The sequence below is a fragment of the Diadema antillarum genome, unplaced genomic scaffold, assembly GCF_040938485.1.
Source record: "Diadema antillarum isolate AM-2024a unplaced genomic scaffold, OU_Dant_1.0 seq00001411_RagTag, whole genome shotgun sequence".
NCBI classification, from domain to species: domain Eukaryota; kingdom Metazoa; phylum Echinodermata; class Echinoidea; order Diadematoida; family Diadematidae; genus Diadema; species Diadema antillarum.
Window position 1 is genome coordinate 207,354 of NW_027272165.1, and position 15,132 is coordinate 222,485.

At 37.8% G+C, this 15,132-nt stretch overlaps 1 protein-coding gene across 1 annotated transcript; it reads left to right on the forward strand.

The window, feature by feature from the left end:
* Positions 1-6,648: 6,648 nt before the first annotated feature.
* On the forward strand, positions 6,649-14,844 carry LOC139709168 (arsenite methyltransferase-like). Its single transcript, XM_071621123.1, has 5 exons — positions 6,649-6,922; positions 10,317-10,467; positions 12,088-12,224; positions 13,382-13,533; positions 14,702-14,844. Exons 1-5 carry the CDS (start codon positions 6,762-6,764, stop codon positions 14,842-14,844), a joined length of 744 nt encoding a protein of 247 aa, XP_071477224.1. The 5' UTR covers positions 6,649-6,761.
* The last annotated feature ends 288 nt before the right edge of the window (positions 14,845-15,132 follow it).

Consider the following 15,132-nt stretch of genomic DNA (forward strand, 5'->3'; position numbering starts at 1 on the left):
GGCCTGTATGTATGTATGTATGTATGTATGTATATATATAGATAGATAGATAGATATAATAGATAGATAAATAGATAAATAATACATACATATCAGGGATCAATACTAACGCGATACTAACACCCAACACGACACTTTTTTTTTGGATGGTCCGTTCGGGACACTAAAATGTTCAAATATGAAATTTGGTGGCCCGAAGAAGAAATTTAGTGGCCCGAAATACGCTCTCTTTGTTGAAACAAAGGAAATAAAAAGAAAAAAAGAGCCCGCCTTTAATTTGCGAAGGCGCCCTCGCTTTACGGAATTTCTGGATCCGCTCCTGGGCTTGTATGTGTATTTTTCATGCTTTCTTGTTTTCCAGATTTTTGTTAGTATATTTGGTATAGGCCCACATGTACGAAATAATAATGGGGCTGGAGCTGGTCCATTAAATCTAGTCACAGGTGCGAGACGTATAAGGATATAATACATGTATTATAGGTTTTCCCGGTCAATTTCATACTTTTGTCATTCAAGTTCCTATTCCGAGCATTCGATTTCACGCATTCCACGCTCGCAGCACTGAATCAGCAATCAAATTCAAAATCCATTCGTTCGAATTCACTTTCGGAGCATTCAAATTCACTTTCGGAGCATTCATATTCACTGTCGGAGCATTCAAATTCACTATTGGAGCATTCAAATTTAAGAGACTAGCACGCATTTCAGCAATGAGCATTCAAATTCAGGTCATGCTCATGGCGACGGAATCTCGTCGGTCATTCAAATTCGTGAATAGGCAACCAAGTTCTAAATAACTGCATTCAATTTAAAAGAGGTCCTGAATTAAGTTAGTTAAGGGCCGTGTATGTTCGTCTTTTTCATTTGAGCTTTGAATACATTTGGATTTATGATGAAGATTACTTATTTTGCAGTAGACATGTAGAGGTCCACCTGTTTTTTGGGGGAAAATGATCTCGGGCTTCACGAAAAGGAATATACAGGCACATAACCCTCGAATAGGACATTATGGAGGTTCCATGTGTGAGAGAGTCACAACTCATGAACGTAAAAGATCCGAATTCATTTATTCATCGCAAAGAACATGGTGTTTAACCCGGTGAAGTGGTCCCACCTTACATCCATCTGGACCCCATTGAAGACTAGCTACTGCAGCTGAATGTGGGCTATCCAGCCATCCTCTTAGATGAAAAATCAATCAATCCAGCAAACAAACAAACAAACAAATAAACATTAGGCACTGTATATGAAGGTTGGTTGACACCTTCGGAAAAATAATCAATTTCGACTACATTGAAACTATAACATGAACATTGGATACGTCCTATTTGTTGTTTATTGCTATCTTATTGTTTTGCTTTTGTGGGACTATGTGAGATCATTGCGTGTCAGTTTATCTCTAACTTGATGCATTGTCATTATGTGGTTAGTGTTTTGACGTTGTCAGCATGCAGTAGGCCATACATATTTACCATCAAGAATTATGATTAGATTGTCGTTGAGATGAATAAACAAAGAATACATGAAAAGAGAACAATGTATAGAACCTTTAAACAATCATAATTACACTATATGCAAGCCTTTATTGGTTGTGTATGCCCTTTTTTCTTTCTTAAAAAAGTCTACTCCATTTCCGCGTTAAATCGATTGCAAGGAGTAGGAACCTGATCGCCTGAAAATGAAATTGAACGCTCCAAACAAGCCCATCGGGACTATCACATGACTATCGCGCGAATTTGAATGCACGAATAGGAAATGCAATGCTTCCATTTGGAAATTGAACGCCCAAGAGTGGATTTGATTTGACGAAAACGAAATAGAACTCCCATAAATGAAATTGATCGCTCGGATTTTGAATCTGAATGCATGGATTTTGAATTTGAATGCACGAATATTTTCGTGTGCGTGCGCTGTGTGAATTTGAATGCACATTGATGAATTGGAATGACCAAAGTATGAAATTCACCGGAAAAACCTAGGTTTTCCCATTCATTTTCAAACTTTTTCCATTCAATTTCACAAATTTTTACTTCAATTTCGTCGCGGGATGTCGGGAATAGGCCAACCTTACTTTCAAATTCGTCTTTCGTCGTTCATTTTCAAATAAAGTCCATTCAATTTAGTCATTTGGCATACATTTTCATCATTTACAGTTTAAATTCGTCAGTCTCACTCGCAGCACTCAACACAGCAGGATCGATTTCGTCTTTTGTCAACCATTTTCGTTAAATTTTCATTCATATTCGTCTCATATTCGTCTCATATCTCTATCCGGTGTGATTTTCCAGGCATTCATGTATTTTTTTTTCCTGTAACCGTTCACATTTTACATTCAGGAGTTAAAGGGACATTCCAGACGATTTTCATAATTTCACATCATGTAGTACATAAATCGACAACTCCCTGTATAGATTTGAGGAATTTATTGTGGTTCTTGAGCAGAGAAACAATACTTTCAAAAACCTTAAACAAATTACACTGAACAAGGATGATGACATAGAAGGTTCACATAATACAGGGCTCGACACTAACGGTGGCCCGGTGGCCCGGGGCCACCAAAAATGAAAGTCGGGCCACCAAATTTCAAAAAAGGGCAAATTTGGTGGCCCGCCTCGGGCCACCAAAATATTTTGAAAAGTATGTCAATAAATTCGTAACTTTTTGCGCCGGAAATTAGCGGTTAAATTTGTTCAAATGATGGATGAAAAGGACTGAATGAATGCCTGAGAGTGAGTGTTGCAAGTTTGTTGAAGTTTATTTATGAGTAGATATGTCCAACTTCTAATTCTTACTATCATAAATCTTAAATATTTGACTCATTAAAAAAAAAAGACTTTTAATGTTTTTTATTGTTTTTTTTTCGGGACACCAATTTTTTCTCTCGGGCCACCAAAAATTTGAAATTTAGGATTTTGGTGGCCCCATCGGGCCACCAAACAAAAAAATTAGTGTCGAGCTATGCATAATATTTCAGAAATGACAGCAGTGTAATTCCATAACAATACCGCTTGCTTGCGAGTTCACCTGTCTATAATCTATGCACAGTGGCGGATCCAGAGGGGGGCGCAACTGGCGCACCCCCCCCCTTTATTTTTCGTTAAAACAAAAGGAATAAAATAAATAAAATGAAACCCGGAAGTGACACCAGAAATATTAGTCACGCCCCCCCCCCCCTTTTACAGAATTCCTGGATCCGCCCCTGTATGCATGCCTTCTTCTTTTGTTCTGCTTCCTTGAGCCCCAACTCATGCATTCTTATGGTGACTCTGCCATGTCATCATCTTTGTTCATTGCAATTTGTTCTATTTTTTTGAAATTATTCTTATTCTTCACCCCAATTATCACAAATTCTGAAACTCTGTCCTCAGTATAACTAATTTATAGTAGTACAAATGTAAAAATCTGAGAATCACCCGGAGGTCTCCTTTAACATACACACAATTAGTGTCCCCCCCCCTCCACACACACACACACAGAACCACATATACAGACACACACACAAGCAATCCGAGTACACACTGATACAAAAAGACGTACCGTCTCGCATACGACAACATCTGGCTAATTTGAATGAAAAATTCATGAAATTGTGTGAACAAAAACGAATTTGATCTTCACATTCTGCGATCCGTCAGCGGGAGGGATGAATTTGAATGACAATTGACGGTTTTGAATGCTATGTCTTCGAAAATGTTTGACGAAAAACGAATTACAATGACAATTGACGAAATTGGACTTAGGATTTGCGTTCCACGTGCTTCTCGGGACGAATTTGAATAATAAATCTTTGAAATTGAATGACAAAAGTGCGAAAATGGATGGAAAAACCTATATATTCATATACCAGCATACTATTGTTGGAGAGAAACGTCGTACATTCAAAAACGGCATATATTGACACAGGTCACAAGCTTTCGAGTCTGAATGGGAGTAACAGGACTCGATGGTGAAAAAAACAGTATTGTATTTTGTATCATTCACCATGTATCACTCTTGTGCCTTGGCGTTTGGTAAGGTTCGTTAGTGAGGTTCTGTTAGACACCCCTTTGAGAGTGAACTTTATAACGTTGGTTGTGTGGAGTTTATCCTTGAAAAAAACTTGATTTGAATTGATTTTGTTTTATACATGAACCCGAAGTTTCTTGAAATTGCTTGGGCTCTTTGCCAAATTGGGGTGGGGGGGGGGGGGCTTTTGCGTTGATTGCTTTCAAAGGGACCCGGAAAGGGACTTTACTTAAGTTACTACTTAAAGGGACTGTACAGTACTGGTTGAGGTGGTGGTTCATGTTTTGAACATTCCTAAGTGAGATAATGAGAAACCTCTTATGAAATATGAAAGAGCATATAATTCTAAGAAGGATTCAACGTTTATTTGATGAAAATTGGTTTTCAAATGGCTGAGATATCCAAAAAAGTGATAATAATAAAAGGCGACAGGCCACGCCTTTTATTAGGATCTCTTTGTTTCACCTTGTTTTTGGATATCCCACCCATTTCCAAACCGATTTTCATCAAATAAACTTTTGATACCCGTACGCCCTTAGAATTGCATGCTTTTTGACATCTCATAGAGTGGTTTCTGAATATCTCGCAAAAAGTTAAAAGCTATAATTCCTCACCTCAACCAGAACTGCACACACCCTTTAAGTTACAATACTGTGGGTATCTCACAATGTGTGTTTTTTTTTTTTAAGTTTATCTGCACACAGATGTACATTATTGAGAAGATTCCCACGGACTGATCCCCCTTGCCGGGGAACAAGTAGATCAGTCCCGGGGACTGAATGAACGTGGATTGTGAAGATTCAGACTACATAATAGGCCTATATACTAATACTTTCGTGGTCGTGGAACTGGCGCAGACGGAAATATAGTGTTGTAAGTGGATATCTCCCAAAATGTCGAGGTTGTTATTCTCAAAGTTTGTTTCATTTCATTGTCAAATTGATGACGTCACTCTAAATATTTCATTCACATATTTCGCCCTCAGACTTGCTAAAGCGTAAAAAAAAGACGGTCAAAATAGCTGAACAAATAGGAAGATTCAATCGCAGACAGTAGAGGGAAGACTGAAAAGCACTGACATACTGCAAATCCCATTGAATTCACAACAATGTGATTATTAGGTGACATGTACGGGTCAGAATACATTTAACAAACACTGTGGTGTCTTTACATTAATCTGTTCTGTCTGTGACGTAATTTTTGCTTTGTCATGGTAGTTACTGACATCAAGACTTTTATGAGCTTCGGGTTGTTGTTTTTTTTCCCGAAGCTTCGCGATTCCAGAATCAGAGTAGACGCAATAACGTAAAATGTTGTGTGTTCATGAAAATAGGCTACTGCAATATGATGGAATCAGGGTAGGCCCAGAATGTGCAATGCTTGTGTGTTCGGGGAGAAAATACTGCAATATCACAGAATCAGGGTTGCCCTCGCAATGTTGGTGCACTGAAGAAGGAAAAGATGCAATCTTACACAGTCAGGGTAGGCCTGTGTTTGGTTTTGTGTGTGCACTGCTCTCATGGATATTTACATTACGGGTTTCGGGTTCATAGGTCGAACGTCTGGAAGGATCCATTTCTCTCTATCTTCCCTCCCTATTTATCTTCTCTCCCTCTCTCTCCATCTATGTAGTTCTGACCTATGTTCATTTACCTTTATAGCCCCCCCCCCCCCCCCCCCCCGCTCAGACACAATGTTCTCGAGAATGTACCCGTAGGGCATCCGAAATGAATCGCGTGTATCCAGTAGCAATAGAGTATACAGTACATACCCATGCAAATTTATACCCCCTCCCCCTTTCCCAACTAAAACGTAACTCCTCTGTACCGGAGCCTAAGGTATCTCCTCTTCACAAGGGAGGTGCATGGTATCTTCCACCTCCTTGGTCTCACTCTGATAAGGGTAAACTCAATCTCTTTCTCCCCCTTGAAAGTTCCAATGTTCACTTCCATGTCCACCCGTCTTTTGAGGTATACTTCCTCTATGCTGAATATAAGAACGTCCACAGGAAAGAGAATAGAAGTTACGCACGTCTTCGTATGATGCTCGTATTAGAAGCCTAATTGAAACCAATCGGCTCTCTCTTGAAATTTCGATTAATTCATTGGGTCTTTTTTTATCAGTGTTCTTTAGTCACTATCCGCATGGCAAACCGAGAAGTACAGTTATTTCCTCGATCCTTTGTCGAACAGTAAAAAGAGAAATATCATCTTTATTGAAAAAAAAATCAAAAGGATACATAATAAAGATGGACCTTTAGGGGTGAGTGAACGATTGCAAATGTTTACAAGATATTGATCACAAAATAACAAACAATACAGCAGGTAAGCAACAGTGGAACTTAGATGAACATAATTATTGTCAAGCACGAGAAACAAAACGTAATTGTCATAAAGTATCATACATGCGAGGAGGGGGGTAATGATCTCTCTACTTTTCTTGCCGTTTTCTCTTGCACCACTACCGATTTCATTAAAAAAAATAAATGAATGACTTCGCAACATCACCACCGTCAGTTGCGCGCGGCACTATAGAGTCTAAAGTTCAGTCTAGTCCATGTGAACGACGGTCAGCCTCATCAGAGCTGAGGGGTATATAAAAAAGGGAGCGTCATTGGGGCAGGCACTGAACATCAGGGCCAGGCAGACGCTGCAACGGAATAGGAGCCACACTGCAAGGAAAGTGAGAGAAAAGAGACGCATTCATATTATAGCAAGCCTTAATTCAACGGTAAATCATCTGCAGAAATTTCCAAGATGGATTCCGTGCACGACAACGTCAAGGAATTCTACGGCAAGACGATTCATAGCCACTCAGAGCTGAAGACCGACGTCTGCGAGCTCGGGGTGCTTACCAATATGGACAAGCTTAGCGTTCGTCAGGCCGTGGGAGCCGTACACCAGGACATCCAAGACAAGTAATTCATCATCACATTATAAATCATAATTGATATTCATAACTGTCGCCGATGGTCCTGGCGAAGCTGTTTCCAGCTACCCAGGGTAGGACGGCGGATATGGGCCCTTATAATGTTGTAGATAATAGGTAGACATAGATAAAAGAATAGATATAGACAGCTATTAGAAAGATATAGAAAGATAGATGGATGATATAGATAGATAGATAGATCGATATATAGAAAGAAAGAAAGAAAGAAAGATAGATAGATAGATAGATAGATAGATAGATAGATATAGATACACTGTTGGTCAAAAAGGCGGAATAATTTTGTATTCAATAAGGTCGACTGTTTTGTGTTATATCAACTCTTCTTTCATGCACACAATACCTGTTTCTGCTCTTCTATGGGGGACTTAATAGCATGACGCATACATTTTTGTCAAGATGAGTTGTATTACCGAGTTAGTAAGCCAGAGAATACAGTATACCGGGGTTACAATTATGTTCTTTGTCTGTTACTAATTAATGCGATGCCCTCATAAACTCATGATATTAGTTTATCTTCGACGAGACTTTTTTTTTTACATTTCTTCCTTCAAGTTCGGGTGCCCTTTTTTGCAACCCGCAAAATTATAGATTCCTTTCATAAGCTGGTATAGTGTTAGGAAATTCAGACCTGTCCTTGGAATTATTGAACTTGAAACATTTTTTTGGGGAGGGAAACAATACTACAGACTTCCAGAGAATTCATTCGGACCCCGAAAAAAAAATCCAACCAACAAGGGAAATATGTTCTCAAGAACATATGCATGGGGTTAGCTTCTCATATCTTAAAAAAACCCCTCTGAGATAAAGTGTTATACACGATGTAGGGACACATCATTCTTCAACCATACAAAATTGCATGAGGTTTGCAAAAGGAACTATCTACCTAACACCGTCCTTATTATACAATCATAATTAGCCAAATGTGCCATTTTCGTTTGTTGACGTAAGCAGATTTTGTTGTTGTCTTCGTTGTTTATTGTAAATTGCTATCGGATATCGCAGTGGAACAGTTTGCAGATGCACGCAAATCATATCGTAGCCCTTAAACTGTAAAATCGCTGACAAAATGGAAGCGGACTTATGTTCAGATCAAGATTGCTGAAGGGACTAGGCCTATGTCGATCGCATTGTGCGGAGTTCGCTTTGTTATTGCTGAAAACCAAGGAATGGAATTGAAGGTGACAACAGGGCCAGCCAAGCACTTTAAGGCCCAAATGGCATCAGAACGTAATTATGATGGTATAACTGGTTGAAATCTCATCGAGATTTCTTATGATACACTTCTGTTTTTCGTGCTAGAAGTGCTACTCACTTGCCATGGACCCTGATGGTAAAAAAAAATTAGCGCCGAATGGTTGGAGCAAGGTTTGCGCCATGGTGTACAACATTAAAGTGCAATAGGTGTGAATAACTACAGTAGAGCTATTGCACTATTGAAAGTGACGTCACTTTGGTCAGCCCTAAAGTCACAGCCCCGTCGCGACGCGACGCTGTAAAAACGCCGTCTTCGCACGGCGTCCGGTCGGGCTACACAAAGATGACAACAGTATGGAATAATGTTGTCAACTCATGAGCTGTAGGCCTATATTTTCATAATATCTTAAGGGAGCAAAGTTCAATCTCAACCAAAACACAATGAACGTGGAAATAGGAGATTGATATCAGGCATATACTGTTTGTCAACTCATGATTGGTATAGAGCTATATAGACAGTCTTATTTGTGATATAAAAGTGTATATTTGCATACAGTCTGTTAATGAATAAAGTGGTGACATGTTGACTGAAGTAACAGACACTGACAATCAAACAATATATAGGAATACATGCGCGTTGTAACTTATCCTGTCTCATAATGTCATTATAATAATATAGGGTTGCAATAAGTTGTGACAATATTCTGTTAACAGAATTAATAACCATCCGTTGACTTTGTGTTTGCAACCTTTGTTACGAAATAATAGATTTTATCCCCTCATATTCTATTGGTTCACATTAGTAGAATCTATTGAGAATCATATTTTATTTTTCATGGATAGCATCAATACTTGCTATAGCACATGGCGATGGCAGATTGTGTTGTACATAATAAGTTGCCTCTTGCTGAAGTAGGAAGTCGCTACACATTCTCACTTTTTTTTCAATAATCTTTTTTTTTAATTTCTATGATTTCACATCACAAACAGTACACAATCACGCACACATACAGACACGAGTTTACTCATTCTTTCAATTTATGTCTTCAGGCAAACAAATACTCACAGCATCAACACAAAACATTCATAATACTTTTTGCATAAAGTAGGTATAACGCTGTGACATGTGTCATGTTTGGCTGATCGGCCTACCATGCAGAAAGCCTTGAATTCTGGAGGGTCATTATCTCTGTAATCTTTCCTTTGTTACTGGCTGTGGACACAGCGGGGCTCATGCAATGAACTCTTTTGTTAATGACTATATATAATTTATCTGCTGCAATGTTAAGGACATAAGTACCATTTTTACTCAATTCAATCACAAATTTAATATGGAATTGCCGCAAAAGTTCAATCCAATAATAAAATAGCGCCGACTCCCAACCTACTGCTGAAAAGCTTCAAGTATTCGATGAGAAAAAAAAAGGAGAAGCAGACCCCCGAGTGATCAGAGGCTTTGCAATTGCCGATTATGAAAATCTGAAAAATGCTGAAAATCTACAATTTGAAACTTGAATTTGAAACTCGAAACTCGAAACCTGAAACTTGAAACTCGAAAACTCGAAACCTCGAAACTCGATGTTTAGCAACACACGTAGTAATATATCGGAGAAAAAGGAGCAGCAGCCATAGTAGCGGTATTAATAGTAGTAGTACATACTAGTAGTAGTCGTGGTAGTTGTGGTTGTAGTCGTTGTCGTCGTCATACTATAGTAGTATAGTAGTAGTGATAGTAGTCATTACTATTAGTAGTGTATGGGGGTGGTATATCCGTGGTAGAAAAAAAAATAATAGGGGCCTATAGTAAGTAGTAGTAGTAGTAGTAGTAGTAGTAGTAGTAGTAGTAGTAGTAGTAGTAGTAGTACTAGTAGTATAGTAGTAGTAGTAGTATTAGTAGTAGTAGTAGTAGTAGTAGTAGTTGTTGTTGTTGTTGTTGTTGTTGTTTTTGTTGTTGTTGTTGTTGTTGTTGTATAGAGTAGTGTATAGGAGGTATATTTGTTGTCAGTTTTCTTTGGAACAAAGGTATCACGACCGATCGTGATGTCACAAAGGATCACGCAGAGTGTGTGCCAGCACTAGAATTTAACGGTCTCAGTGTCGTCTACATTGTGTTGTATTCACTTTTGAACTTGGGATTCTTTAATTCATCTTGTTTTGGATTTCTCTAGATACTTCGGGTGCGGTCTCTGTATACCTTCTATGGTCGAAGGAGCCAAGGTCGCTGATCTTGGCTGTGGTTCTGGACGTGATTGCTTTGCTATCAGCAAACTTGTAGGACCTGAGGGTTACGTCCTGGGCATCGACATGACCGATGAACAGGTGAAGACGTCCTTTGCTATATACATGTAGTAGGAAAAAATCTCAGGACATTAAAGAAACAAAAACCCAAAGAGCAACGTGGATTGAGTGAAAGCGGCAACATTAATAGAACACCTCAGTGAAAGCTTGAGGAAAATCGGACAATTGATGCAAAAAATATGATTTTTTTAAAAAAGTTTTGGTGTTGGAACCGCTGCATGAGGAGACTACTAGAGATCATGACGGCATGTGCAGACAACAATATAAAGAAAATATAAAGGGAATTAAAACAGATAATTTTTCATGAAAACTATACACATTCCATCAACTTGATACTGACATATGTTAAGGGTAGCAATATTTATTTCCCCTGCTTTCTGAGAGCGGTTAGTCAAGTGCTCTTTCATTGCGTAAGAAAAGTGAAAGCGTATTGAATTTTCTTTATATTTTTCTTTATATTGTTATCTACACATGATGCCATAAACTCCAGTAGTCTCCTTATCCAGTGGTTCCAACAACAATACTTTAATAATTCATAACTTTTATATCGATTGTCCGATTTTCCTCAAACTTTCACTGATGTGTTCTACTAATATTGCTGCTTACACTTAATCCACACTTCTCTTTGGGTTTTGGTTTCCTTTAAGACATGTATTCTTAAATTGAGCTTTATCTCCTGTACGAATCGGATCTCTGTGTTAAAGGATCATTACTAGACGATGAGGTTCCAATGTTTTCAATTCCGAAAAAGAAATAAGGTTCGTTATTCCGAAGATTCGTTTATGACAAAATGAAATCAGGTTCTTTATTCCAAAGGTTCGTTAATCCGAAAACGAAATAGGTTCGTAATTCCGAAGGTCCGTCAGTCAGCATAATAATGGTAAGCACCTTCTTTTCATTTTCGGATGAACAAACACCTACGGAGCCGTCTGTGTTCATTTCGGATGAACGAACCTTCTCAATAACAATTTTTTTTTTTCATATTCGAATTAACGAACCTTGGCGGAAGAACGCCACAAAAATGTTCGAATAAACGAACCCTTTTTCATTTCGGATTAACGAACATCTAATTGGTATACGGAAATTGTGTGTTTCGAAATAACAAGCCTTCGGAATAACGAACCTTATTTCATTTCCGGATGAACGAACCTTTCGGAATACCCAGCATCACCGCCCAACTATCACACTGGCTTGTCATTAATTTGTTGATATGGGCGATTTAACATTGCTGCTTCAAATACAAAGTGGTACACTATATCCCTGCGGTTTTGATCTCAATTTATGTATTTCAAATATCTTCATGTTCACAAGTTATGTATTTCACAATTTCACATTGTATTTGTATAACTTCCATGTTCTGGACCCCATGGAAGACCAGCGATGCCATGTTGGCATCGCTGAATATGGGCCATCCAGCCGTTGTTGTTTTTATTCGAAAAATAAAATCAATCAATCAATCAATCAATACAAGTGTCTTATTCTAACCACATTGAAGAAGCACCATACAATAGGTATGTGTTTATTTTAATGATGGGGAATATCAAATGCAAATGCTTTGCTACTTTAGTAAGGAGCGCAAAGAGCAATCTTGATTTGTTCTAACCATGCATTGTTATTGGTGTCTCCCTGATGATAAAACAGCTGGAGATCGCACAGAAGTACGTGGCGTACCACACGGAGAAGTTCGGCTACCAAAAACCCAACGTGGAGTTCCGCAAGGGCTACATCGAGAATTTGAGAGACGCCAAGGTAGAGGACTCCCAATATGACATCCTCATGTGAGTTATAGCATGCATAAACAGGGCTCACACGGGTAAATAATTTCCCCATAGAGACGTGTGTTGAAATTCAAAAAAAAAAAAAAAATCTGTAAAATAGCTACGAGAAATGAGGTGTTTCATCTTCACTCACCTGAAAAAGTGAGATGTATACCCTTTCATCCATCAAATTTCCAAGGGGGCTCTTCAGCTTAAACTCTGTCCAAGGGTTTGCAAAGCCAGACTACGAGTTCTTTTCACTCAAAATATCACCTTTTTTTTCTGTACATGCAGCCAATGAAATATATTCCCCTCAAATTCCACGAGAAAAGCTCTCATCTTCCAACTAAAATGCAGTTTGTAGAGGAATTTATACTCAATATCTGCAGCTATTCAGTTTTTTGCCAAACTGCATTTCTGATTTTTAACTATTTTTTCTTCATTCATTTTAGTATCTTTGGTACGATATTGTGAAGTGGTCAGGGACATTCCATCATATTTACAGGTGTGAGCCCAGTGGCTCCATTATGTCAACAGGGGAAAAAAAAAAGAGATAATGGTTCCTCGTTCTTGTGCGCAGTATAAGAAGTTGAGTTCCAATTTTAGTCATTGTGGTTCTTTTCGAATCAATTCATTTTTGTTTTCATTTTTCGACATAAACACATATACATCACTTTTTTTTTGGTAACAGAAAATAAGGTGCGTAAAACCATGTAAGGATGAGAAGAATGTACAATGACTGAATAAAATTATTCGTCTTTTCCATAATTACTACAAAAATGAAAATTGTATTGCTTACTTGTTTATTTATCTAAAAAAAAAATTGATATTATAATAATTGTATCCATGTTTTGTTGAAACTTATGTGATTCGAAGTTCCTTAAGATATGTACTCATGTAAGCATTAAGTATATTGCTTTTGTATAAACTTTATATGGAAATAAAATAATTTGAATTAAATTGAATTGAATTGAATTGAATTGAATTGAATTGAATTGAATTGAATTTAATTGAATTGAATTGACATTCATGTCGTGTGTTTCAATTTCCTAGCGCAAGGCCCATTATATTGTGTTCACAGTTTTACAGATTGGAGATATTGCAGGACTATTGATTAACTTAGTAGCTATCATTTTGTAATTCGTCATCTATATTCGCAATTTACTCTCCCCGGACAGATCAAATTGCGTGATCAACCTCTCACCGGACAAGCCAGCCGTCATCAAGGAGGCGCACCGTGTGCTCAAGGACGGAGGAGAGTTCTACTTCAGCGACATGTACGTCAATAATCCTCTCCCACAATGCATCAGAGAACGCAGGGAGCTCTGGGGTAAGGTAGCCTTAAAAAGAAATCTAACTCCATGTTAAAGTTCACTGTCATAAAAAAGTTTTAATACAAATGAAAAGGTGATTGATATTTCATTTAATTTGAACTAAGGAATATAGAAGAGTGTGTGTTCTCTTTGAGATTGACATCGGAAACATTGACTTTCTCTAAATGAGATAAGGCCATAAAGAGATCAAGATTATAGCCTCGAATTATCGCGCTATAGCTTGTCTATGAAAATTGTTGTAAAAAGCCTTTTGCCAACTATTTAGGTCCATTAATTGACACTATTGTTGAAAAGTCACCAGTTCTTAATTAAGATATTTAGAATTACAATGGAACACGAAGTACATATCTTGCGAGAAGTGCAAGACAGTGGGAGATTTATGACGTCATGACATCACGACTAATTTGCATAATGTGAATGTGGCCGCTCTCAGGCCTACTACATCACAGAAATACTTTTCTATTTAGTGTGTTCAGGCCTATCTCATTCATTGTCTGTATAGGCCTATACTCGTCCACTGTCTAATTGATATCAATGTTTATCAATTTTTTTCAGTTATATCAGTAACTGTACCTCTAAATTCTTCCCCTCTTTTTTCTCATTTAACGTCATTCAAAAAGTGTGTAATAGTAGAATTCATAATAATAGTCTTAGCAGTAGAAGTGGTATATGAAGTTCAGTGCATTCTGGTTGATTTAAGATGTTTGAGACTACAGCTCCTAAAAAGAAAAAGATGATCTGGGATACTTTGAATAATAACTTCAAGGATATGTCGTGTTATGTAACAAGTGAGGTATTAACTGTGGAGATTTTATTTCGCTCTATCTGATGATGGACATACTTAACAATGTTTGCAAATGGTGCTTAACCCGTTTTTGCGTTAAAACTCTTTATACGTAGATGTAACATTCCCTTCTCATCGTCAATCACATGCATTGCCATACTTTTTCCTCCAATATCAGCTTACTTCCAGGTTAATCAATGACTGATACAATTACCAATTTTCTTCCCTTTCATCCCCGTAGACGGTTTTTTAAAAACGTATCGGGAGTATCCTCTGCTTTTGAAATTATCTTCTTAATGAAGATTACAAACATATTATTGTTTGAACTAATTTGATAACAAATCTATATTTCTAAATAATCCGTCATTGTCGTTTTGTAGGTGAAGGTTTAGCCGGCGCCCTCTGTTGGCGAGATCTTGTTCAGTACGCGGAGGAGTATGGGTTCACCAAGCCAAGGGTTGTGTCATCGAAGAGGATCAGCGTTGAAGACAAGAAGCTAGCAGAGGCAATAGGTGATTTTTGACGAGCTTGACAGAAGTGTCTACATTAAAATACTATGCTCAAGTGCTCTTTGAAGTCAATTACCGTGTTGCATATTTTAGTGCAATAACGACAGAATTCCAACACAAAAAAAAAAACAAAAACCAACGAACTCAGCTTTTAAAAACAAATAGATGGAACTCGACATTACTCCAATCAGGATCCAACATTTAGATTTCTTTTATTTGTTTGTTTGTTTGTTTGTTTGTTTGTTTGTTTGTTTGTTTTTGTTTTCTTAACACTTTTGATAATGAATTAATATTCTCGATCC